The 27,444-nt window shown below is 46.3% G+C and overlaps 1 protein-coding gene across 1 annotated transcript in view; it reads right to left on the bottom strand.

Annotated features, from left to right (window-relative positions):
* The window catches only part of PTPRT (protein tyrosine phosphatase receptor type T), a 668,348-nt gene that overhangs the window by 103,272 nt on the left and 537,632 nt on the right, over positions 1-27,444 (bottom strand). The window contains exons 15-16 of the mRNA XM_045832856.1: positions 26,787-26,816; positions 2,412-2,560 (exon numbers count right to left, since the gene is read on the bottom strand). Coding sequence (XP_045688812.1) covers positions 2,412-2,560; positions 26,787-26,816 — 179 coding nt within the window. The remainder of the gene's footprint in view (positions 1-2,411; positions 2,561-26,786; positions 26,817-27,444) is intronic.

The following is a 27,444-nucleotide window of genomic DNA, read 5'->3' as shown; positions in this document are numbered from 1 at the left end:
AGTGACAAGTTCATCCAGCCAGAGGCCAGGGAGCTCAGTAAGGACACACCAAACCTGCTTCCTTGCTCACCCTGTTTCTGCCTCTCCTGGCCTATGTCAACATCCCCTTGTTCTGGACCCCAGGCAGTGTATGAGTCTCAGCCATTCACATTGGTTGAGAACGGAGAGAGGACCAGCTTTGTGGTTCAGCAGACCACAAACTTGCTCAGTACTCTGAGAAAAATGACGTTAGATATTTGCTCATGAAAGAGTCAGTATGTGCCATTAGACTTTGTCTTTAAAAGACATTACTCATCCCTAAGAAGGGCTCGGACTTCCTCAGTAATGGGCAAAGGGACAGCATCCGTCTGTTGATAGGATGCAAAGGGAAGCACACAACATCGTCAACCTGTATTATTTATCCGTGCCAACCTGCATAACCTGAATGCAATCACGATAGAAAAGTCCGATAAATCTGGACTGTGGAATCCTCTACGGGACAACTGGTCTACACATTCAAAAACATCAGCATCCTGAAAGATAAAATAAAGGTGGGAGGTCTATTCTAGGTGAAAGGGGATGAAGAGACTTGATGACCAAATATAATGTGAGCCCCTTGATTGGATCTTGGATTACAACACTACTGCTACTACTACTGCTGCTGCTGCCACTACTACTGCTACTACTACTACTACTACTACTAATAATAATAATAATTTTAGGGCCATTGAAGAAATTCAACTATGGGCTGTTATATTACATGTTAAAATAAGATTACATATCTTGGGTAAGATAAGTTCACAGTGGTCATGTTGAAGAGCTGTCCTAGTTCTTAGGAAACACATGCTGAATTCTCTGGAAGAAGAGTGTCATGGTGTCTGCAATGTATTTCTAAATGCTTGAGAATATGTACATATATTATATATTTTATATTAGAAGACAGAGAGCACGCACAAGTATTACAAATAAGAGCAATTGGTGAATCAAGATAAAGGCTATAAGAATACTTATTTTACTGTTTCCCCCCAATTTTTTTATAGGTTTAAAATGAATCTCTCTGTCCCAAGGCAGCACAGCAATATTTGAAGAAGCATTTCCTCCCTTGAAGTTTAGTGTTCTTAACCAGGGTGCCTATAAGAACCCCTTGAGTGACTATTACAAAACCCACACCCCTTCCTGCCCCTTATCCCCTCTCTGACCCTCACCCACCCCCTCAACCCCTCTTCCTTCAGGAGATTTTGACACAGTGGGTAAGATGTGGGGCCTAGATATGTATGTTTTGAAAACTGCCTCAGATGGGATGGTTCTGTGCTACACAGGAGGTTCAGGACAATGGGTCTGAGTTACCCTCCAGCCCTGGGTCTATCAGGGACTAGGCTGTGGAACTCTGGGAACATCAGCAAAACACACTGAGCCTTGGAGACCTTGCCTATAAGGTGGGAACAGTAACACGGGCTGTGGTGAGGAGGATAGCGGTCAGTACGTATTTGCTTCTTTTCTCTCTCTCTCTTCTCAAAGATTCTCATCCTACCAAACTGATCATATCTAAAGCAATGTTTACAAAACATGGTTTCTTCCACTTGCCATGGGCCCCGTGTGTGCAGGTCACCTGTCTGGGCTCACATTCCTTCTGATTTCCCACCCTCCCCAACGTGGGGCCGAGGCTAGGGAATCTAGCATTCCTAGCAAACCCAGGAAAAGAACTGGTGGTCAGAAAGATAAGAACAAAAGTCAGCTCCCTTGAGTCTGGTCACTACGATAACTTTAGGTCACCAGTCTGGAGGTTGTCCTTTGGAGGAGGGTCAGCCCTGAAATCTTGGTCACTTCTATTGGCTTGGGGTCCTGTATTAACTCTGTGTGCGGAATCAGGTTCTCCTCACTAAATGCCACTTGCTACATCAGCTGTAGCTTGGAACTGGCCAGGGTTTGGGGGGCATTGCTTCCAGGTCGATCTGAATATGTTACTCATGAGCCCTGGGACTTTAGAGCAGTTGCTTCTCTGAGCCTCAGATTCCCAAACGTCCAACATGGAGATAGTAATAACCCAGGACTCATTTACTTGCATGGTTTACATGAAACACAGCTTTGGAAAGCCGAAGATACTCAATTCAATATGGCATGTTTTTCTCCTTAAGTGCAATAACCATGTCTTCCTCCTCCTTTTCTACTAGTATGAGTTTTAAACTGTATTTATGTCCACGAGCCATTAAAATGGTTGCTCCTGTTTTAAGGCCAATTCTTCAATTCTCCTTTTCACCTCAGAATGAGTGGCCCCAACTTTTTGCCAGGGAGAACTATCATCCTGGACCATCCCAGGGAAGCATCCCAACCCCATACCCTGTAGCACCTGACCATGGTGTGGGGTCCACAGCAGGGGACCAGGGTTAAGCTGGACCCCAGATGTTCCCTTTCCCTGAGTTGGCTCAACTTACTGAATCCATTCACGTCCTGAGAGCTAGAGGAGAACCCTTCATCATTGCGGCCGGTGCTGAGCTTGGTGGTGGGTTTGTCAGTCAAGGCCACGGGCCCCATCTCCCTCTGGGCTCCACTCTGTGTCTCCTTCTGCTTCTTGGCCAGCTTCCTTTGGGACATGTGCAAGGGGAAAAACCACAGTCAGATGCAGCCAGTTGCATGCAAGCATTGAGAAAATCAGACTGCTCTCCTTCCCCACCCATCACCCTCAACCCCAAACCAGATTTGGTCTCCAGAAACAGTCAAGGTGGGTCCTTCAATGCCAAGGAGGAATAAACCTAAATCCTCCTAAAACCATTAATGGCTTCAATTTACTCAGAAATATAATATACATCCTGCCTCATCCCCTTCTGTGGGTGTGTTCTTTAGGCTGAGCTTAGAACAGGAATTCAGTGAGAACTGCATGATGCTTCCCTTGCTCTCCTGTCAAAGGGAGGGGGAGGCCAGATGGATCTTCCTGTTCCCATGGCTCTGAATGAGATTTAAACAGAGTCTAGCCTTACTCAGGGACTGACTGAGCTCAGGAAATAGCACAGAAAACTATGGTAGACTGAAATAGGGTTGGAGGTTGGCAGTAGGTAAGGGTGGAGTTTAGTTAGCCTTGTAGCTCAAAAGGAGAAAAGTGAAAACTGAACCTGATGCCTAGCTTTCCCATAGGAATAATAAACTCTAAGAACTGGATGGGCATCTACAATACTACTAGTTTATTTTTTTAATTTAATTTTATATTTTTAAATTTCTTAAAAAAATTTTTTTAAAGATTTTATTTATTTTTAGAGAGGAAAAGGAGTGGGGAGAGAGAGAGACAGAGAGAGAGAGAGAGAGAGAGAGAGAGAGAGGGAGAGAAACATCAATGTGTGGTTGCTGGGGGCCATGGCCTGCAACCCAGGCATGTGTCCTGACTGGGAATTGAACCTGCGATGCTTTGGTTCACAGCCCATGCTCAATCAACTGAGCTACTCCAGCCAGGGCTAATACTGGTAGTTTAAAGCAGTGTTTTCAAACTCAGGTGTAAACTGGAATCATTTGGGGAACTGAAAACACACACACACACACACGCATACAGAGGCCCAGGCTCAGGGGGGTAGGACAGTGCCTGGACCTTTGCCTGTCCACCAAGCTCCCCAGGTCATTCAGACACTGTCCAATGAAGGTTAAAGCCATTAGTTTTGGCATCAGGCAGACCTGGGTTCACAGCCTACCTCTACCACCTCCCAGGTGCATGACTCAGGGCAAGTTCCCTAACCTCCTTAAGTTCTGTTCTCCTGCTCTGTATACTGTGGCAAATAACAGGACCCACCTCAAAGGGTCGTGAGAACTAAAGGAGACAATGTGTGATACACATAGAGCATGGTCCCGGCAGAGTGAACATTCAACATGCGGCAGCCACTATTCCCATTTTTACATCACCACCACTGGACCAACCAACTACATTCCAAAGTCCGAATCGCCCTCAGCAGCCCCACTGTGAAACCCCCAGGTTACATCAAGTGAGGGAGGCTCTGGCACCTCACCGGGGAACTAAAGGGTTAAAAACTTCTTCGCTGTATGGATTTGAAATCTGCTTCCCTGAAGTTTCAGCTGATTTGTCTTAGACCTGTCATCAGAGATAAAGAAATGTGACTAAGCCCTCTTGCATATGACAGTCCTTCAAATATTTCCAAAAGACAACATGGTCCCCCTGAGCTTTCCCAACACTTAAGCATCTAAACGTAGTTATTACGTTCCTATGACATGAGATGCTATGGGTCACCCATGAAATACACTGAGGGTAAATTCTTCCAGGTCTCTTCCTCCATTTTTCACAGAACTTGGTTTCGACTTCCCCCTTGGCCAACATGAGAAGAGCAGATGCCCCAGGGAGGTCAAAATCAGTGCCGTACAGGGCATACTTTTCCAAAGTTGAGCCCTCCTGATTATGAAATGGGAAGTTTCAAGAGGTAATGATCTCCCTGTCAGAAGAGGTATTAAGTGAAAGAATGAACTTGGACTTAGATGTATTTTGGAGGAGCTCATTCAGGATCAGTTCTAGTCTGACAGTGTGATAGTAGCCTCCTTAGTGTGGGTCCCTTGACCTTGGTGTAGATTGCACAGGATAACAGATGACACACTTCAATGGGAGTAATTCGAGAAGAGTTTATGTACAGAAGGACCACCAACGAAGGTGAGAAAAGGGTGTGTGACTGGAGAGCTGACGAGCACTTGTGTGTCCAGAAGGAAAGCAGAAAAAGCAGGAACCAGAACCCCGAAGGAGAGAGTTGTGAAGAGCCCACCTGCATAGAAGTGGCCTTCCCTCAGCGGAGCCAGCCCACCCTGGGTGACTTCCCAAGGAGGAAACCAGAGGCAGCAGCACCCTGCCTACACTCTCCCCTCTCCCTCGGACCTCCTACAGTGGCTCTCATTGGCTAGACCTGCTGCCAGCCAGTGGCCCGAGGTCGCATAGATCTAGCTGTGAAAGCAGAGAGAGCAGAGTGGAGAGGTCTGCAGAGTGAATCCAGACTCTGAAAATCCGTGCCAAGAAGACAAGAAGAGATTTTATCTCCCTCCTTTGGCTACTACGTGTATATAAACACAGCCTAAAATGGAATTCCTCATCATTTATATACTGATTTATTTGCCCCATTGGCCTGGGGAACACAGGGCATCCAGGCAGAGGGATGCATGTTTAGTTACAAGGCTCTGTCCCCAGGCACACGGTTCCATGAGGGAACCTATGCCAGGCAGAGAGGAAACCAAGAAATGAAGCCCTGGACCAGTGGTGGCTTTCCTCACCATCCGCAGGCAGCCAGACAGGGAGGGGGCGGACGCCAAGGAGGGAAAAATGAGACCCTCTGCTGCTGCTGCTATTTCAAAGTTTTATTCTTCATTTATTATCAAAAAGGAATATGTTTAAAAATGTATATGTGACCTTCTTAATCATATTTGAAAAGCTATACGGCGGCTCCTTTGCCTCTTTCCGAGTTTTACTCATGTTGCCCCGGCAGGAAATAAAAGGAAATCTGATAAGAGAGTAAACTTTAAAACTCTAAGTGAGTATGTATTGGAGTCTTTTATATTTCCTTGGTGGGGCAGAACTCCTAACCGATCTCATTCCATTCAGGGTAAAATAATATGGAGAGAGTTGTCTGCAGCACAAATCATTGCTCTCCAAAGGGATGATATTAATAAAAAATGGCCTTGCTGCATCTATGAAAAATGGAATTTTACAGAAGTGTGTGGGTAGCTCTGACCACCTGGATAAAAATATAAAGAACGGAGTCTCTCCAAGACATATTTAAAAATGAGATAACTAACCAAGGTGTAAAAACTGACCTACAACACCCCTGGACCTTAGCCCACGGCTGACACGGAATGTTCCTGGTGATGATGATGCTTTATAATAATGTGAAGATGTATAGGCAGGTGTTTCAGCAGCAGGTCACTATGCTACAAAGTGGAAATGGTGGGAATAGAAGAAAAAACACAAAACTGCAGTTTGAGGACAAACCCTTAACAGACTTTGAGATTTCAGTACTGAAGAAATCATCTCAGTAATAATGGAAAAATCATATTTTTCTACATATTGCCATCGAGTTTAATTAATTCCCCTCCCTTTTCAGAAAGGGGGACATCCAAACCAGTGGGAGGGCATGCAAGACCCTCAGGCTGGGTCCCCAAACTTCAGTTTAGCCTTATCTCCCACGCCTGGCTCCCTACAGGAAACACCAGCTACTCATCTCCCTTCTACAACCATTCCTCAACACTCTTGTTTTTTTAACGTGTTCCCATTCTTCTCCACTGGCCACCTCCCCTTCAAGGCTCAGTGTAAGTCCAAGTTCATATCTTCTTGAGGTTTTCTACAAACAGATTTGCGGCTTTCTCTGCTTGGTGGACTCCCCGTTGAACAAACATTTATTGGGCACCTACATGTGCCAATCTCTCTTAGATGAAAGGTCATAGCGACAAAGCACTAGAGTAACCTTGACCTTCATAGAACATAGAGACTGATGGCAAAGACAGGCACTAAACAGATAATCTGGAAGAAATATAAAATCACAGAGGTGTTAACAGCTAAGGAGGAGAAACACATGAAACTGTGAGAGAACTAATGGCTAGTTTGCGCCCTATTAGGAGATCAAGGAAGGTCTTGTTGCCATGTCAGCTAAGCACTTGACTGGTCCAAACGCAGTGATTCAACCTTCCCACCCACTGGGGCGAGAACCTCTTGAATGAAGGGCTTTTGACTTCTTGCACCTACTCCAATTTCTTGCTGAGTGTCTGGCACATAGCTGGTGTCAATAAATTTGTTACACAAATTTATATTTAAAACTCTACAATTTGAAGCATAGAAAAACTGTCATCCTATTCTGACTGCAAATTATAAGCACTTTAAAAAAAAGATACATACAAGGAAAGAGGAAGAGAAACCTGCATGAAATTACTCTGTGACCTGGAATATTTATGCTTGTGAATATTTTTGGCTAAAGCTTTGCATTTCCTCTCTGTGGTGGTCACAGGCCTCTTGGGCTGCTGGAAGAAGTAATGGAATGTTCACAAAAGTCAGAGATTTTTCCTCTCAGAGCCCACAGAGTAGCCATAGCTATACATATTTTTTAAAAACCCTCATAAAATAGTCACGTGATGCATGGAATGGCCATATAACTTCTGGAGTCCTCAGATCCCTGAAGACTCAAGTATTTGTGACTTCACAAACTTGGAATTTTCTTTTTCTCCTTGTTCTGAGATTCTTGCCAGCTGGGTCGCACAATTTCACCAGCAGGGGGTACCAAAAGCTGGTAAAAAGAGAGCGTGCACAAGTCTTCATATTCCTCTGCAGGTTCATTTCCAGGGGTGAAGAATGCTCTAAGACATAGCAATCAGAAGTTTACTGCTTCTGACAGTGGGGACGGTGTGATGTGGCCGCAGCTCTTGACATTCTGTCTTTTAACAGAGCATTCTGAGGTCTCTCTGACCTTTGCTCAGTAGCTGAGTGAGGCTAGGTGGCAGGGAGGTGCCTGTGGTGGCCCAGGAGTCCTGGGTTTATTCTAAGCACCACTCTTTATATGGGACAGTGGCAGGTGGGAAGGCTCATGGGAGGGGCTGCAGGGCTGCGAAGGGATCCGAGGTCATGCTATGGGCTGGGGAGGAGGGGAGGGGGGCTGAAACGAATAGGCATATTTCTCACAGAGAGGGAATACTCAGAAATGCTCTCTTCACACATCTGACTTCTGGCTCTGAGTGGCCCCAGGGTGCAGAATCAGTGCCAGACTGGCTTGACAAAAAAAAGGCACTTGTAGCAAAGGAGAACTATGTGGGTATCTTTGGAAATATCTAATGCCTAAATTGTCCTTCCCATTCTTCTCCTTTGGCAACCTTCTCTTCACCTTTTAAGGCCCAACTCAAATGTCCCCAATTTTTAGACATCATGTCCCCTTCCCAACATTATTAGTTTCTTCCTCTTTGCACAAGTTGTTGGGAAAATATTTAATGAGCACCTACTTTATACTGGTGACTGTGAAGCAGAAGATGACCAGGTTGTGAACAGGCAGACATGACCCTGGCCCTGTTTAGGCTTTTGGAAGTAAGGCGCCCTCCCTCACTGGAGGAATTCAAGCAGAGACTGGGAAACCGCCTGGACAAGAGGAACTAGGGAATTCCAGCAACCAAACTCTGCAAAAACCCTGAATCTGTTCTGGGCTGAAAACAGGAGGCCCCAGTCCACTGGGGGAAGAGTCCTGGGGTTCCATCCATTGTGTTTCCCTGGGTGTGAAGAGCCATGAAGCCTCCTGGGGAGACACTGATCAAACACTCTTTCCCCTCCCCGTAGAGCTCTTGCCCTGACACCCCTCCAATTGCATCTTTGGACAGACTAGGGTAACACAAAGACTGGAACCCAGAGGGCTATCTCAGCCCCTAGGAGGCGGACAAGAAAACACACAGCTGAGACTCTACCCCCGTGAACAGCTGGCGTTAGACTCTCTGAAGCCAGGAGGCTGCTGTGCTGGCATGACTGGATCTCTAATTAAAGTTACGTGTTGGACCCAGAAGGAAACTGGGCCATCCCCTCCCTGACAGAAGAAGCCGAGGCCCAGACCGAGGAGGGGCTCGGCAGGGACACACAGACAGCACCTTGGTGGAGGCCAAGGGACCCGTCCCAGCTTTCTGCCTGCCAGTTCAGGACACTTGCTCCAACTTCCCTCCACCTCCCCTTGCTGGATGACATCAGAAATGCAAATTCGGTACACACGATCCTATTTCCTTATGAATGCAGTGAAACCCCACTAACTCAGATGACTATGACTGAGGCAGCCACTGGGCTGAACCCCATCAGAGTCAACAGGTAAATGAGGGTGTGGAAGTGCATGGGGTTTAGAGGAGAACGCACCGCTTTCTCTTATGTCAGGAGGCAGGGTGGTGTGGTCGTTAACACACAGGCTTTGGTGCCAGACAGCCTGGCATCCGAGCCTGGCTCCATCTCAGACTAGCTGTGGGAGCTCTTACAAGGGACTTGTCCCTCAGCGTGTCACTTGCCTCCCATCTGTGGAACTTGGGTAACAGCAATGCTCCCCTGAAGATGGCTGTGAAGACTAAATAGTAAGTGACTAGCAAAGTGTTTTCCCCAGCACATGGTACATAGTAAGCACTCAATAAGTGCTCTCTGGCACAATAGTCTTTTAAATACAGACAGCAGCCATGTTAATTTAAATGACCTCATTATGTATTAAACACGGATCCTCTGAAGCAGAGGCCCTGAAGAACGTCTGTTCTCTAAAAACAATCTTTGATGTATTTCTCAACCTCAGCTGCACAGATCATAAGGGGAGCTTTAAAAATTACTGATGAGACTCTCATGTAACTGGTGTGGGATACAGCCTGGGCATCCGGGTTTGCAGAAGCTCTCCAGGTGGTCCTCATGGGTTGGCAGGCTTGAGTATCACCGATGGAGCCTAGTGGTCCTCCAGGTGTGATCTCTGCAGCAGCAGCAGCAGCCTCACCTGGAAGCGTACTAAAAATGCAATTTCCCTGGCCCCACCCCTGACCTACTCCAGAAACTCCACCTGAGCAATAAGTCTGCCAGGCTTCTGATGTTGAGAACCTGCTCTTCAGCCAGCTTGAATGAGCAGAGTCCTTAGCCTGTTTCAGCAGTGAATGGGAAACCAGGAGGCAGGAGATCCCAGGGAGTTACCGTGGACATGCCTTGTTACCTCTCTGGGTGTTGATCTTACTACAGAGGCGAGTTGGCATCTAAGAACCATGGCAAGAATTCATGCTTTTTAGATGACTGTGATTGGCTTCATTGTGTCTCCCTAACAGATACCTTGATGCCCAACCTCTGGTACCTGTCCCTGTGACATTATTTGGAAATAGAGTCGTTACAGATGTAATCCAATTAAGCCAAGGTCATGAGGATGGGCTCTACTCCGATATGCCTGGTGTCTATAAGAAGAGGGAGATTTGGACAGAGACACAGGGAGAGTGCACGTGATGGCAGAGGCGGAGACTGGAGTGGTGCAGCTGCAAGACAGGCAACACCAAGAACTGCCGGCCCCACCGGAAACTAGGAAGAGGCAAAGGAGGATTCTACGAAGTCTCGGAGGGACATGGCCCTGCTGACACCTTGGTCTGAGACATCTGCACCCCAGAACTGTGAGAGAAGAAATTTTGTTCTTTGATGCCATCCAGTTCATGGTGCTATTGTATGGCAGCCCTAGGAAATGACTACAATGACCACAAAACAGTGCCTCCTAAATTCACTTCTTTTCACTAATAAACACTATATAGTACTTATTCCATGCCAAGTGCTATTCAACGCTTTTCCAAGCACAGTGTATTACCTTCTTTAACTCTCCTAATAACTTTGTGAGGTTGAAATAAAATCTCAACTTGATGAGATCAAAGAGTGAGGCGGAGTAAGTTGAAATAGTTCACCAAAAGTCCGCCAGGCGTCAGGAGAGGGGGCTGGGGTTCAAACTCAGGCAGCCAGGCTGCTGAATGTCCTCTAAGCTTCCTTGTTATGTCATGTTCAGCCAAGGACCTACATATGTCTGTCCTCGTCCCCAGTTTTCTCAGCCTGGCTCCCTTCCTCTCCAGGCAAACACACACACACACACACACATATGGACACTCATACCCCCCCCACCCCATTCGCATCCTTTAGGTGACGCACATCCTCTCTGCTCACTGCCTCCACTGGGCACCAGTTCTGGAACAGCTGGTGGTCCTTCCTTTCCTACCCACATCGCTCTCCCTTGAGGTCTCTCTGTGCTTCTATCAGAAGGACAAAGTTACAGAAGCAATAGCAGCAGATCTCACTACGATCTGGAAGGCCAAGGGACCTCGGCCACTGCCTCTGTCACCTCCACCTCTCTGCTGTCTTCCTCTCCGAGTCTGTGCCTCTACCTGCCTGTCTCTGCCTCCACCTGCCTGTCTCTGCCCCTGTCTTCTGCCTGTGCCTGCTCCTCTGTCCTCCCTGCTGGGATGGGCTCCTCTATACATCATGCTCTTTCCTCTACAGGCAGAGCCAGACCCAGGCTGACAATCTTCTGGAGCTGGCTGGGGAACCAGCACAGGACAGGGTTCCAGACAGATGCAAGGCCCTCCTCCCTCTGGACCTATGACCACACTACCCCTTGGACTGTGAAGCCACACTCAATGGAAACAGCATGGGCTCTGGAGCCAGACTGCTTGAGTTCACAGCTTGGCTCCACCATTCACTAGCGACTTGGCCAATTACTTAGCCTCTTTACAACTCGGTGTCCTCATCTGTAAAATAAGAATAACCCTAGTGAATTCCCACAGCCATTTGCAGTAGACAGGACTTATAAATATTAAAGTTCTTACCAGAGAATCTGTCACCTACCCAATAAGCTCTCTATATAAGTGTCTACCGAATAACAGGTGATGAGAAGGGAATGCGTGCCTCCTGGGGAAGGGAGGACAGAAGCTATGGTTCAGACAGTGGGAACTGCCCTGAAAGCTCTCAGGCCACTGAGCTCTGAACCCCTGGGCTAGGCAAACGGCCCTTTGCTCCTGGTGCTGCAGAGACACCATGGACTTTGGCTCCTGGTTCTAAGCAGCCATGTAATATCACGATCGTGTCTCCATCTCTACGAGACGAACACACTGTTTCCTCATCTATAGGTTGGTGTTTGGTAAGCCCTGGTTCACAGAGTTGCTATGGTGATTAGAAAGAACAAATGTTAATTTGTCCTGTTTTTGCATCCTAGTCATTTGCTGGCCCCCCTTACCACCCTTTATTATAATGACTTACGTAATGCACGGCTTTGTATCTCTCCTCTAGCATTTGGTTCGGCACTTGGCACAACACTGTGAAAACTTTAGACACGTTTACTGACGGACTACATGAATGAATGACACACAAGTCCTGTGCTGTTGCTCTGTCCGTGTTCTAGCCTCCCCACGATTTACACTGGACACTGCATTCCTGCACTTACTGCCCTTCCTAGAACAGGTCCTACTAGCTGACCTTCCTCTGCAGGTGGTGCACGGCAGGGAGTCTCAGACTTGAGGCAGCATCAGAATCACCGGGAGAGCATGTTAAAACAGGGATTGTTGGGTTCTACCCTCAGAGTTCCTGATCTACTGCATAGGAGGCAGGACCTGTAAGTTTGCATTTCCAAGTTCCTAGGAGATGCTGGGACTAGACTCTGAGAACTACTGGTCTATGGAATATCATATCCCATCCCCTTGGGGAGCACCTACTGTTTATCTGCTGCCTCGTCTCCATCAGTCACTTTACACGTTATTCCCATCTCCCACCCCACCCTACTCCTAAAACCGCCAACGGGCATAATATACCCTTTAATCCAGAATTCCTATTTTCTCAGGACTTTATTCTAATGCAATAATAATAAAAAGGGAAATATACATAAATTATGTAGATAACACTGGAAAACACGACTTCATTTATTCCAGCGCCTCCGCAACTTTGGCATATTGACGTTTTGAGTGGGATAATCCTTTGTTGTATGGGGCTGACGTGCATTCCAGGATGGTGGGCAGCATCCTTGATCTCTACCCCCAGATGCCAGTAGCTCCCCCGACCCCTAGTTGTGATAATAAAACATATCTCCAGACACTGCCAAATGTCCCTGGTTGGGAGTGGGGGGCAGATTGCCCCAGGTTGAGACCCACTGATAAATACACACACACACACACACACACACACACACACACATATATATGAATGTATGATTAACATTTAGCAGATTCTAGCATGTGTTTGGTACCTTAAACACATCTGTAATCCTCAGAGCAACACTCTAAGGTGGTGACAATGTCTGTTGTATTACAGATGAGAGATCGGGGCCCAGAAGGGCTCATCTTAAACTCCTAAAACAGGTAAAGGGACAAGGTGGGATTTGAGCTCCTGTTCTGCAGCCCGCAGAGCCCTGCTCCCTCCCTCAGCCTGCTGCGCTCGTTTTCCTGAAGAGCAAACGATCACTTACAGCCTCATAAATGTCTAACAATGGGGGACCGGATCAGTAAATTATGGTGCGTCCCCCGGTTGGAGTATTATGCAGCTATTAAAATGATGGAGTGCCATTAAAAATGAAAACTATGTAACAACGTGGAAAAATGCTAACTGGATTACATTAAGTTAAAAAAAGACGAGCAAATAAAAGCTGTGTTTAAAATGTGATTACCACTATGAGAAAGTATGTCTGTGCTGATGCATTAGATTGAAGGTATTAAAGATAATTTTCCTTTCTTCTTTGAGATCCATTGTTATCAGAATGTCTTTGTGATCATTATTTTTAAATAGTAGCAGAGTAATGAAATTCAAGGTTTGCCCTAGGTCCTTCTTCTACCTGAATTAGTGGAAATAAAGCCTTTTTAAATCCTTTGCACGTGGCAGGGCTTTAATACACTCTTACTTTACCCCCAAGTAACATGATGCGTGTATGTTTCTGAACTAGGACGTCTCCCCTTGCACTGACCAGCTCCCCCCAAGCGCAGCGAGCCGGAAGCACAGAAGACAGCGTCTCTGAAGGCATCGGTGTGGATCATTGGGGAGCAGGGCTGTTAGGAACTCATGGTCTGTGACTAGCAGATGTGTCTGTCTGTCAGAGGGCACTGAGCGGAGCCCTGGTCTCATGCATTATGCATGAAGAGTGGCCTGGCACCCTGGCCCCGCCGTGAGGGAGAAGTCGTGCGTAAGGAACATCTGATAAACTGATTGGGATGTCAAAATGTCATTAAGGATAAATTAATGGATGTGTTACTTTGGCTGGAAGAGGCCGTGCCAGCGAGACAACAGGCAGCCGGCGGGCTGTTCCCGAGCCCAAGACAGACGGCGTCTGCAATGGAGATTCATGGTCTTTATGCTACGTGAGGTGCTTTGCAGGCAGAAGAATAAACAGAAATGCTCCAGCACTTAAGCGCCGTAAAATCACAAGCATGAGATAAATTAATTAGTGTACACTAGGAAGGCGGCTGGCCTGTCGGCACTCTTGGGGGAAGCGAGAATGGATGGCACTGGGCGAGAGATGACGGGTCTCAACACCAGCCTCCTGAAGAGAGCAATTGCATTTAATGTGCAATCATAAACTGCAGCTGATGGAAAGATGAGTCAGGTCTGCGTTTGTTTTTTCTTGGATACCATTTCCGTCTACTGCTTCAAGCTCCCTGCATCTGTAGGTCAAGTGTCTTAGGTGACTGGGGAGACCTGGGATGGCTGCCACTTGCTTCTAATGCATGGGAGGAAATTATAGTACCTAAATGCAAGGGGCAACTCTCAGGGCAGCCCGACTCCCCCTATGGCATTCTAGATCAGGGTGGCCCATTCTCCTGTGATGGGAGGCTCACTACCTCACATTCATCTTGTTCTATTGTAAGACAAGCATTGCTATAAAGTCCTTCTTTATGCTTCCCTTGAGCCATCCTCCTTGTCACTTAACAACAAAGGTAACAACAAGAATAGCTAATGCTCAATGAGCGTTTGCTAGGTTGCTAGGTGCCAGGCACTGGGATGTGGTCAAGTTACGACCTTATCATGTATCATGTATAACCCCCCTGGACAGTGCAGGAAACTGAAGACTAGAGAGGGTGAGAGACATGCTCAGAACCACACAGCTAGCGTAGAGCTAACATCCAAACCTAGGCTTGCCTAAAACCAAGTCTTAGCATTTTTACTATCACACAGTTCTAAGTTCCATAACCTCCACTCGTGCAGTAGAGCCTGGCTTTTACAGCTCTGCAAAATACAAGAAGGCCAGGTACGGGATTAATATTGTGAACTCAAATCGGGTACTTTGCTAACCACCTGGCCTGGGTGAGTTAACCTAATCCATTTGTCATGCAACGGCCCTTTTCCTCCATCAGAGGCCTCTTTTTTCTTGCGTTATTAGTTATTTCTTTTTGGTTTCATGTATATTTATTTTTAATATAGAGAAATCAGTGTCATTTCTATATATTAAAACAATCAGAATCTATTTAAAAAGTACCATTTACAATAGCATGAAAAAAAAAAGTATTCGTGTCTAAATCCACCCAAACATGGGTAGGACCTGCATGCAGGAAACTACAAGCTGCTGAAAGAAATCAAGGCAGACTCATGCAAAGAAGAGACATACGCCACACTCTGAGGCCAGGGAACACAAGGTTAAGTCATTGATTCTCACCACATGGATCTACCGATTCGGTGCAAGCCCAGTCAAAGCCCAGCAGGGTTTCTTGCAGGTATCAACAAGCTGGTTTGAAAATGCCATTGCACATTTATTTTGAAAAGGGAGGGGGACCAAGGCACCAAATCTCAACTGTCCAGAAAGTGAAAGCTGACACCTCTGGTCGTGTTAAACATCATAATCACCTGGGTGCATTTTAGTGGCCATTTATATCGGCTATGGCTGAACTGGAGGGACACCATCTCTATGGCACAATGCTCTTCCTAAGACAATGCAAACAAAAACACCTTACAGGACAAAAGTTAACTTTAGAAAATTAAAAGTCCGACTCAAGAGGCCTGTTTACAAAACAACCCCAACTCCATCCTCCCTTTAATCTTTGTTTTTCTTTCTCCAACAAAGATGATACAATTTCATAAAATTGTAGGAAGATGAATTATCTTTGTTCTTGTTTGATTCTTGTCCTAATTGTGCACTGAGTCTATTTAAAGGAATAAAGTAGTTGGTACAGATTTTTTTTCTCTCCCCTATTATAATTGGGTTCAAACTTTCCGGTAGGGACCAAACTTGAACCTTATTCATTTCATGGTCCACCTGGTCTCCGAGGGTGCAATTGTTATCAGTTTTGCCGCCACATAAAGTCGCCTCCTTCAGCATCCTTATCACACCCACATCCCCATTCTCGATAAGAACAGAGCCCTGGTAACTGGCAACTCCCTGCGCCCTGGGTCTCTTTCTTCATACAGCCTGTGCCCCTGTTCAGTCTGATGAGCCTTTACTTCCTTCCATTTAAAATACTCCCTCGTTGGAGTAACTTTCAGGTTTCATAAGATATCTATATGAAAGTACCTGGTAAGCCGAAAAACACAAGTATACATAGTACTGTTCAACTTAAAGCACAATAACAATAACTATGGTGTCCAGAGCACCTACTGCATTCATCAGACATAGAGCCAGAGGCCAGACATGCATTACGTTGTCTTATGTGACCCTGGCAAACCCTGCAGCGGCCCTCCAAATCTGGTAGGCCCATCCCTTCTTCCCAGAGGAAGCAGGAGCTCAGAGAGGTCAGGTGAGAAAGTGGCAGAGTCCAGGATTCAAACCCGAATGAGGCTGTCTACACTTTTGTTTACTCCACTGCTTCTAGGTACTAAGCACTGTTTTCCCCACCATTCAGAGCCAAGGTAAAAGCACAGTTTAATACCATTAAGGAGTGGGAGGTGAGATTACTGAACTACAATTTACTGAGCAAATTGCACCCAGCCTAGAAGGCTAAAAAACCCTGCGTGGTAAGAGAATGGAGGCATCTGCTTTGAATTATCCACGGATCCCCTGGAAAAACCTCAGATCCCACATTTTCAGGGTAGTGTTGCTGAATAAAGCAAAGACAAATGCATAGTATAAAACCCCTCATCAGCCATATTTGAGCTTAGATTTTTTTCATCAGAAGTTGTCTCCTTGGTGGTAGATGTCCAAATTATAAATGACATGAGAAAGAAAAATAAGGTAAAATACACATTACTTGGCTTTTTTCCATTTCCAAAAAAGTGCATTGTCGCAATGCTGCTTGAGGGAAGGGGGAGTGGGGGGATGGGCAGAGGTGGATAAAAGGAAGGGGGAATGGGCACATCTGTAACAGTGTCAACAATAAATTTAAAATACTCATTTTTCAGAAAAAACCCTAAACCTTCCTTAATCTCGAGGCTCAATATGGTTTATAACATTAATGACGCCGTATTTTTACTCCTAACAAATATCAAGTCTCCTACGGCAAACAGAGAAATGACCACACTCATCTTTCCATTCTCCAACTTCACGTGGGTGGCTGAAACATACACACCAATGTCCACCCTCTTAGGATGTGCCGCACAGCGGTTCAAAGCCCCTGGAATGAAAACGTGCTCCAGGAAGCAGCTCGGCCAGTGTTCTTTTATTCTGCTTGAAAGGAGACTTCATAAACGGAAGTGCCAGGCTCCTCGAGGGCCCATCCATAACCAGGACGCTTACGAACAGCTGTTTCTCAGGAGATGGATGGCGGCTGAGGGGTCTCCAGTCCTCACTGCGCGCCAACCCCATGATGGGGCGTGGCTGCTGTAAGAGATTAGCTACTACTTAAAAATGAGCCTGGGCATTTTTGCTCACTGTTACCTGGTCTCTACACATTTATGAGTAGCAAAGGAGTTGTCGACCTCAATATTTAAAGGAAGGAAAATGTGCCGTCCAATAGCATTCTATCTTCTACGGACACTGCCCTCCACACTCGGGTTCCATTATCATAACTAAGCCATATCTGTTTGATGATCTCAGGAGACCAAATTCTTAACTGAGGGTTTCATGGCCAGACCAAGGCCAGGAGCTAATCTTCCGTGACCCCTGGCCTCAAGCTGTCCCAGATGGGTGATTCTCGATAAGCATTTCTGATTAGAATGACCTGGGGAGCGGTGGCATGCCTGGGCATCAATCACTTAGGCCAGTGCAATCCATCCTGCAGTCTTTCTTTTCAGGCTGCAGCTTGTGGTTCCCTCTTTCCCTGGCTGCCCCCTGCAGACGTACAGCAGCTCCTCTGAGCACTGTTCCCAGGAAGGAGGCATGATTTCCACTGGGCCCAGGCAGAACACGGTGGCCCCTTGTGTGTTCTGAGGATCATGCCTCTTTTAAGGTGACTTTTGGCAGCCACATTACAAAAGACAAGCTTGTCCCCTACCCTGTACATTTAGAAATAACCATGGTAGCCCTTTGACCTTCAACCACCACCTTTCTTTGCTGTCTACTGGTCTGCAAAGTCGAACCACCATCTCCATTGTTTTACTTCATTATTTGACAGCTTCTTCCTTGTCACTCAGTTTGGTAGGCACAACCTCTATCGCCTCACCTCCCGGACACACCCAAAACCACTGCTAAGTTCTCGCTCAGCTCTACGGTTGAATGAATGACAACAATTTCCCCTGGCACACGCATTATATTATTTAACTTCTTTTGATAAGCCCATGAGTGGATCGCTATCATTCTCATTTTACAGATTGGACATGGAAACCCAGAAGGCTCAGGAGTCATAACTATTAGGCAGTACAAATGGGAATGAGACTTTCTCCTTCCCTTGGAAGTGTGCGTGTGTGAGTGTGTATGTGTGTGTGTGTGTATTTTAAGATAGTGAAGCCAGAAAGAAAAGGGGGTGAGTATGTCATTTCTTTAGGGAAGCACTTGCATTGGCCCTACACCAGGCACCTCTCAGGACCGTTAGCCATGGGGTCCTTCCTCGACACAGAACCAGCGACTTCCTCCCTGTAGTAGGTCGTCACTGCTCCTCTTTTGCATATTTATAACATTACTTTAGAATTCTCTGTTAACACTTCCAAGTTACCTTTTCAGCCGTGAGCTCCTTGAGAGAAGGATATTTCTTCCTAAATACTTAGCACCTTGCTCCGTATGTAGCACAAAGAAATTGCTCAGGAAGCACTTATGAATGAAAGGCTATCCCATCGAAATGTCACAGTTGTTCTGAAACGCAGTGTAATTACCCCTATTTTACATATGAGAAACTGACACCAAGATGGAATTAAGTGACTGAACTAAAACCATGGGGCCAGAATACCCAGGGCTCCTTCCCGCCACACTCATCTGTGTAATAATACCTTGCTAAGTACCTCCAAGCCCAACCAGACAACCAGGCAATAGGTGGGAAATCACTCTGGAAGAGATAAAGCAGCATACACAAACAAGATGTAATCGTTATCATCATCATCATTGCGGAGCTTAACTAAAGCACTTCCTTCCATTAAAAGCACTGTGCTGAGCACTTAGGTGTTTTCCCGTTTGTGTATGTCAGAATCCTCTCTTTGCCACAGTCCTAGCTGCAACAGTCATTCCCAACAGGGGATACTTGCTGAAGGCAGGTGCTTTTAGAATTAAATCCATCCCTGCCCTGATGACACATTGCTAAGGGACACCATGGCCGGGCACTTGGAAACCTGGTTCTTTCCTCCGGCTGGCTCAGCAAAAAGCTCTTGCTACGTGAGCTCCCCCAGCAGGAGCTCTGCATGAAGGTGTGCACAGCCTTTGTGCCCAGCACAGGCACAGGTGAGAAACAAATGCCTGTGAGTGAATGGCTGCCCAAGGGAGGACTTTTTAGAGTATCACCTGCGGGCAAGAAAGCGGTGACTCCAACTAGTTGGTATACACAGTGTCCACAGGCAAACGAGGCATGCATGGTCAGGGGAGGGGCAAACCACAGCTCAGATCTACGTGCCTCCAGGCCAAACTGAAGAAAAGTCAAAGGCAATGTCACAGGCGTGTTCCCTGAGAATTAGACGCTGAGACAAAGATTGACATGTGGGAGACCAGTTAGGGGGACTTCTGGGGTCAGCATCTGTGGAAGGGAGAAAAGGGGATGGGAGGGGGAAGGAGTGGGAGGGGAGAGGAGGGAAGGGAAGGGAAGGGAAAAGAGTGGCAGGAAGGGAAGCTAAATGGTGAAGCAGTTGCGGTGGTGACTTGAGCCAACCCCACGGGAAGTAGTGAAGCTGGGGTGACTTTTCCACCTATGTGTCGACTGATTAAATGGATGACCTTGAGGGAGGCAGCTCTGAAGGACGAGTAGTCCAGAAGGGGGCTGTTGGCCAAGACTTGTCTGCCAGTGACAATTCTGGCAACGGGGGTGGGGGGGTGGGGTGGCAGGGAGTGAGCTTTATTCTTGAAGGGGGTCTGAGTAGCAGCACCTCACAGTGTCCTCCACACGGACTTCTCTTTCCAAACACGTTTCAGCGGCCACCCCGCTCTGTCAACAGAGGCTCCCCCGCGCTCTCTCTCACACCTTCTTCACGAAGTTCCAACGCGTTTGCAGAATCAGAGCATTTAGAATCACAGACAGCCCTTCCTCAGCCTCAAGCCCTCCCTAATACCTGGTTGGTGTCAACACTTACAGTTTAAGCTTAAGGGAAGTATAAACCGCTTTGGCCACCTTTGGAAGGGAAACACTCCTTTGCATCTTCCCCGGTTAAGGGGACAGATTCTGACTTACAGGTTTGCTCTGCTTGGTATTCATGACTGATGCGTTCAGGCCCGAATTTGACAGAGTGAACAGTAAAGCACCCATCCAGTCACCACCCCATCCAAATCTATCCGCATACATGATGTGCCCCGTGCCTTTATATCGGTCCTGTGCAGCCGCAGCCATTAATTTCACACATTTATAATTGTGACGCAAGAGTACGACACTTTGAAACCCGAAACCAATTTAAAATGACCAAATAGGTGACCTGAAAGTCCTGCCATCACTCTATGCCAAGGTAAATAAAAAGGGGTACAAACTAACTGGAAGAATACAATAGAATAGAATAGAAAATGGAATAATATCACTCCATGGGAGAGAAAACAAAAAGGAGGGGACAGCCAAGCTCACAGGCACACCCATCTGTGTGTGTACACATTCATGTGATCAATACAATCTTACGATGCCTGATTCGTTCTGGGCACCGAGCTAGGCATTGGGAAATGAAAGATGAGGAATACACAGTCTTCGTTGACGAGGAGATAGGCGTGCAAACACACTGAGGGCGGTGTAAGCCAAGCATGGCTCATGAATGAATCAGTCAATGGGTGAATGAATGAAAGACAAAGGCAACAACAGAAACGTGACCCAGGACTATGGATATCATCTGTGGGAGGTGGGGGTGGCCGCCTGAATAGGAGAATAACCGTTTCCCCTTTTTAAAGACACTGGGATTTTCCAGGCATGTAAGTTGGACAGGTGTACCAGAAAGACGGCACCGCAGGAGCAGAGGCTCAACATTGAGGAAGGGATAGTTATATCAGGGGAACGTGAGGATGTCAGCGTGCAAAATAATGATCTGAGATGTGGACAAAATGCAGATCCCCAGGCCGCAGCCCCAAGGGGTGGGCCCAGGAATCGGATTTCTCACTGAGATCTTCCGCTTGGTGAGCAGCACCAGCGTGACAGGCGTCCCCGACTCGCCTTCACGGTAACGCTTCAGGTTTCCACCTGTCAGTGCGTTTGCTCTGAGCTTTCCGTAATTGATACTTATCATTTTTAAATGGCTTCCTTTTATTTCTATTTTTTTCTTCATTTTTATTTGAAGTGACTGATAAATTACATAAAATGCTTTTTGAGTAGCTCTTGATATAATCATTTTAAATTCCTCTTTACATGCATCGAGGTAATGATATTTGACCTGCAACAGCCCAGGCTGTGCAGAGGTGTGTGCACAGGAGAAAAGGAGGCAGTTTCTAGTTCCTGACTTTGGTTGAGAACCTACTATGTCCTCGACGTTTTCCAAACATTATCTCATTGAATCCTTGCAAGATCTCTATGAGCTATGCATTTTCATCTCTACTTCCCATACTAGGAACCTGAGACTCAGAAGAAATTGAATGGCTTGTCCAGGTCACAGACGCTGAAAAAGAGCAAAGGTTTCCTGAAAGTCACGTCTGTAAGAAAGGTGCAAGTGGAGTGATCCGAAATTTTTGCTACGTTTTCTTTTTAAGAGCAGGTCACCTCCCTATTGCCTGAAGCTGTTATGTCTTTTAATTTCATCTTGTTCTTTCATTCATCCACACACGTGTACCAGGAGTTCACTGTGTATATTAGGGGCACCATGGGGAACACCCCCCCCCCAAGATGGGTAAGACATATTCTTTAGATATATTTGCTCCCACCTCCGATAACAAAGTAACTGCAGCGAGAATTTGGAGAAATGGCTGTTTCAGGGGGAAAGAATCAGGGAAGACTTCTTGAGGAGCCAGTGTTTGACCTGGACCTTGAAGAACAGATGTTAGATGTGGCTGTGTTGAAATGGGGAGAGGCAGGAAGAATACGGGAAAAGCTCGAGAGCTGTAGAGCGCCTGCAGATGGGACCAGCCCCGATCACTGTCCCTGTGCACGGGCACAAGGCCTTTGTCCAAGGCTAAGCGAGACAGCCACATGCTCTCTCTCTGCCAGGAGGGTTGGTAAACATCTTAGTGCTTTTACAAGAACTACTGTACTAAAATGTCTCTGTTCGAAACAATTATTGTGTCCATCACACACCTTGAAGTAAATTAACCCATGAATACGCATCAGCTCTTAATATCCTCTTAAAAAGCAGACACTGAAGTTGTTGGGTCTGCTTTGCTACAAAAAGGCAAAAAAAAAAAAATTCTAGAGAAGCATTTCTGTCAGCTTGGAATGTGAGGAATAACAGCTGCTATTTATAAAACGCCTACTTTGTATCGGCCACCCTGCATACACAGTCTCTCATCACCCCTCACAGAAGTGCTGGAAAGTCACTCTTGCCGTCGCTGTTTTGCAGATGAAGAAACTGAGGCTCAGAGTGGTCCCATGATTGTTCAAGGTCATGATTATTCCAAGGTTGACAGAAGAGGCTGATCTGGAATTGCGATGTAGTCTGACGCCAAAACCCACCTTGTTCTCACTTTCTTGTGTGTGTACTGGACAGTGAAGGGTCCCATTCTAGATTCTTCTGTGTCCCTGGGTCCTCAGATCCTTCTGACTGTAGCTCTTTTTATCCTGTTCATTAGAACTCTTTCTGTCACCCCCTCACACTAACCCCTCGGCTACCCCTGATCTGGCTTCCTCATGTTTCCAATTCTGACCACGTGGCAAATCCCGAGGAAAGCAAAGGTACACTTGCCCCAGGCCCTCCCTGCTAGCCAGGAGTAGCTACCTCTTCTCGCGCATACCGAGGTACTGATGTCCATGCACACAGAACTGAAGCTCTACAGGCAGACACACTTGCATTTGAACCCTGGCTCTCCCACAGCCTGCCTAGGGGCTCTCCAAACACGTGGTCCAGGCTGGAGGCCCCCACCCCTTGAAGAACAGGGGTTGGTGAAAAGGATGCATATGACTTATGGGTATGTGGTCCTGGGTTCCACCCCTAGCCCTGCCACAACCTGGCTCTGGGATGTAGACGAGTCCTCAGACCTCAGTTTTAACATCTAAATAAATTCAACATAGCAGCATGTATTTTAAAGGGCTTGTCGGTATTACATGACCCTGGCACACGGTAGCTCCCAACAGGGAATTCTTTTCAATTTCTGCCCCTTTCTGGGCTGGTTCAGCTATGCTTCGTTTACCTCTTCATCTGCATGGCAAACGCAAGGTGCAGCTCTCACAGTGGAGCTCAGTGAGACAGGATAAATCTTGAACTTCACCCTGTCTCTGTATCTCAAAGTCTAGGGCAGAGATTGGCAAACTATGGCCCTCAGCACAAATGTGGCCCATTGATTTTTAAACATAAATTTTACTGGAATAAATCCATGCTAATTCATTTACATATTGTTTATGGCCACTTTGTATTATAGTGTCAGAGTGGAGTAGGTGCAATGGAGATAGTTTGAGCCTGCGAAGCCAAAAAATGTTTACTTGCATAAAAAGTTTGGGGTCTTCTGGTCTTGTGTATGAGATCTTTCAAGAGGGGGGACCTGTGAGGGTCTTTTTGTTTGAAAAAATATTTCCCCGGCTTCTCCCCCACCCACACTTTATATCTTTTTTCTCTGATTTATCTATTTTTCCCTTAGCTCTCTGGACTATCACATAACACCTATATTACTTACTTTCCTCATATATCTTTTTTATTTTCTGCCAACTCCACTATAAAGCTCCATGTGGGCAGGGATTTTTTGTTTGTTTTGCTCTTATATCCTGGAACCTTGGCCAGTGCCTGGCACATAAGTGGGCACCCCACAGATATTTGTTGAATGAATAAACACAGGTTTTATGAACAAACTTATTCAACCAAAGTGTGTTTGAGGCTTCCTCTTTCATGGACGACTTTGGGATTTACAGGGGGACCAGGTGGACTCCTGACCGCTGGGAGAAGAGTATTATCATTATTTTTTATTTTCTAGATGAGACAACTGAGGCTCTGGTTATGTAAGTGCTTCTCAAACTTGAACGTGCATGTGAGTTACTGGGGATCTTGCTACCATGCAGGTTCTGACTCAGGAAGTCCGAGCAGGGATCCCAGGTGCTCCTAGTAGCCCCGAGGTGATGTTAACTTTGCTGGTCCATGGCCCACACTCTGAGCAGAGAGAGACTGAAGCACCCACTCAAGGTGTATACCTGAGACTTGACGGAGTGGGGTTTTGAGTTTGGGGCTCATGGAGGTCATCATTCCCTCTTCTCTGTCTCCATGCATCTCTCAATCTTATGGTCTCACAAGACCTGTTGCTCTTCCACTCCAAGGCTGCTCCCTGTCCCCAAACACTGTGCCTTCAGACTGTCCCTTCTATAGCCACTCTGCTGCCAGCATCTTCTGCACAGGCTCCTCGACTTTACCTACACAGGTGCCCAGGACTGTCTGACCCTTCCAGTGGCTAATCTCTTGTTTTTCCACTGCTTTAGGGCCTAATGGTTAAAAATAAGTATTCTTCTTCATGGGCCCCAGACGGGTTGGCTTCCTTTCCCAACCTGACCCCATGACCTTTGCAAGAGACTACTGATGGCCAAGGTCAGGGCCATGCCCATGCCCTCCAAGCCTGTCTATCTACAGCAACTCTGCCAGTGTCCGTTTCTCCCCAGCAACGGCTCTCTCCTTGTGGTTCTTAGATCTCTCCTTCTGCTTCTCGGTCTGCTTTGCCAGGTCTTCCCTTCTTTTGGATATTTAACCACAGCCAGTTCTTGGGCTGGCATGAGTTTCCCATTCTAGGATCTATGACTTCAAGTCTGCAGCAATGGAAAGGCCTTTGGTTATGCATGTACCTTGAACTACAAGGACCTGTGTATCTGTCTCCTACACTCCCACACTGTTCACCTTTGAAGTTGTCTGGGTGCCCAGCACAATCAATGCATGATATAAAGTGGCCACCCAAAGGTATTCTATGTGCACTGGCTGAGAGACTGAAGGGGTGAGGTGCCCAGAGGCGGTGATGGGTCACTGCATGCCCACATCAACTCTGGAATGCCAAGGCCATGAAAAGCCCTAGAAGACCAAGGGGCTCCCAGGGGCCAATGTGAGTGTGCTACCCCTCATAGTTTCTGGAAGAGGAAAGAAAGAGAAGTAGCATTTCATGTTGGAAACTTTGTCATAAGCACTTCACTATGTCACCTCATTTCCTCTTCAAGGTAACTGTGAGGTAGGCCTATTGACCTTACTTCAGAACTAAGAGAAAAGATGCTCAAAGAGTTCAGAAAATTTGCTCAAGGTTGCACAACTGGTGAGTGATAGAGATGGATATGAACTCAGAGTTGCATGATTCCTGAAGCTCATTCTCGTTGCACCACAGCAACAACGTCCCATATGGTTTCATGCCTCTTTTCCTTTGCAGATGCTGTTCCCTCTGCTGGGAATTCTTATTTCTTCAGAACTGGCAAGGCCTGTCTCTAAAAACACTGATAACTATCCTCTTCCCTATTAAAAATGGAGTCACCCAGTTAAGTGCACTTATACTAACAGCCCATATAGACCCCTCTCAACCAACATTTCAAGTATTAGATTTTGTGCTGGTCTCTCAGGTAGGCTCAAGCACCTTTAGGGTGAGGCTCAAAGTCCTGGTCATCTCTCCAACCAGTGTCTGGAACAGAATGTGCATGTTCAATGCCTAGTGGTCAAATGAATGAAAGAGCAAATGAAGCAAGTTCTCTGGTACTTCCAGTGTTGGTGGTGGGGTTCCATTGATTTCTATATAACACAGGAGTAGTGGTATCCAAATGTTATCTGCTCCTTGCTTGGGCCTATTGACCTGTGGACTAAGAACTGATCAGAGGGGATGGAAGAAGCTTTGGCTAGCTCTGTCTGCATCTGTGAAGGCTTCAGCAGGTGATCACTGCCAGATGTGGCCTCTCTCACAAGGCTGGGTTTCCAGGGGTGGAGGACAACATGGGATGATGGGAAATATATTACACTTTACCAGGAGCCAGACATTCTGAATTTTAACCCCACACTCTTGAAGACTAAATGTGTGATTTCATATGCCTTTTTGGACCTCAGTTTTAAAGTGTGGAAAATGTATATTAAGAATATGAGACTGATTCAGTGGTTTTCTTACTTTACATTACCAAGGGTCTATTTATGGAGTTGTTCTCCTTTACTCTGTTTTGAAAATGTCTGGTTTAATTATGAGAAAAAGCATCATCTTTATTTAGAAAGTGCAATAAAAAGCTGACAGGCAATTAGCCAGCAAAATGCATCGATGGTATGAGATCACTAATGCTAACACCAAACGGAGATACTTCTAGCCCAAAGCAAAGACCCTGGATGCCACCTGTGAAGCTGTTTCTAGATAAAGTCATGATGCCCCATAGACTTCCTAAAATAGTGGAAACAGTCAATGGATCTCTTTCTAACCTTTAAGCCCCTATGGCTACCCATCCCCCAAGTAGACACATATGGACTCTGTAGTTGCTGAGATCTGAGGTTCTGTTTTATGTGTATAAGTCTTGCAGGAGGATTTGGTTGACCTCTTGCTGGAATATGGAGAATTTCTAACTAGAAATTATAATGACAGAGGAGAAACAGCCTTTCACATCTCCAAAAATAGGGGGGAAAATCTAAGGTGGCAGAAACATAATGGACACGAACAATGAGAGTGTATTTTCAAATGGAGGACATCTACACAAAATAAAAGCTGGGGCTACAGATAACTCAGACGGGAGTGAGTATGAGAAACCAACAGACACTTGGTTGGTGCAGGAAATGCATGCCACAGGTCCCCTTACAGGGCACGAAGCAAAGTTAACCCCGGGTCGATACTTACAAGTAATAGGAGTAGGAATAAGCATTTCTTCTATATATTGATGGGCAGTCAGATGAAGGAAATGTCCAAAAAGGGGGAAAAAGAAAAGACAAATAAACAAGAATTAGATTTATATGAAATCTTGATTGTTAGAAATGCACATAGTATTTCAGCATCCCTAAGCTCAAGGAGATGTGTATTTCTCTACTAAGTCATCTTTGCTGAGAATCAGGTACTTTCATTGGGAGAAAAAGTGAGAGACCTCTCCTATGATGGAGAAACTCACTAGTCACGCAGAGGAAGCCACATCTCATGCTGACTGTGTTAGCTGTTTGAAGGTTCTTTCTTAGGGTCAACTCAAACTAGCATCATTAATTATGACTTTTTGGTCTTGGGTCAAATATCTGTGGCCTTCCAGAGATAGTCTGTCACTCATCCACATGACAGTGCTCCTATGATCTAAGAAAAACCATAATGACTTCTGTCTTCTCTGTTACATCAGTCTCTATTTAGTAGGCAATGCCAGGGCAAGGGGATCATGTAGCCAGCATCCTCGATGGCCCCCAGTGATCCACTCTTGCCAGTAGCCATGCCTATGCGTAGGGTCCTCCCGTGCTGAACCAGGGCTGGCCCCATCTGGCCAACAGAATGGAATGGCAGTTACCTTTTGGGACTTTTT

Source organism: Phyllostomus hastatus, unplaced genomic scaffold (assembly GCF_019186645.2).
Source record: "Phyllostomus hastatus isolate PE091 unplaced genomic scaffold, TTU_PhHast_1.1 phas_contig_17, whole genome shotgun sequence".
NCBI classification, from domain to species: Eukaryota; Metazoa; Chordata; class Mammalia; order Chiroptera; family Phyllostomidae; genus Phyllostomus; species Phyllostomus hastatus.
Note: the sequence above shows the minus strand (reverse complement) of the source record. Positions and strands in the feature narration are given on the sequence as shown.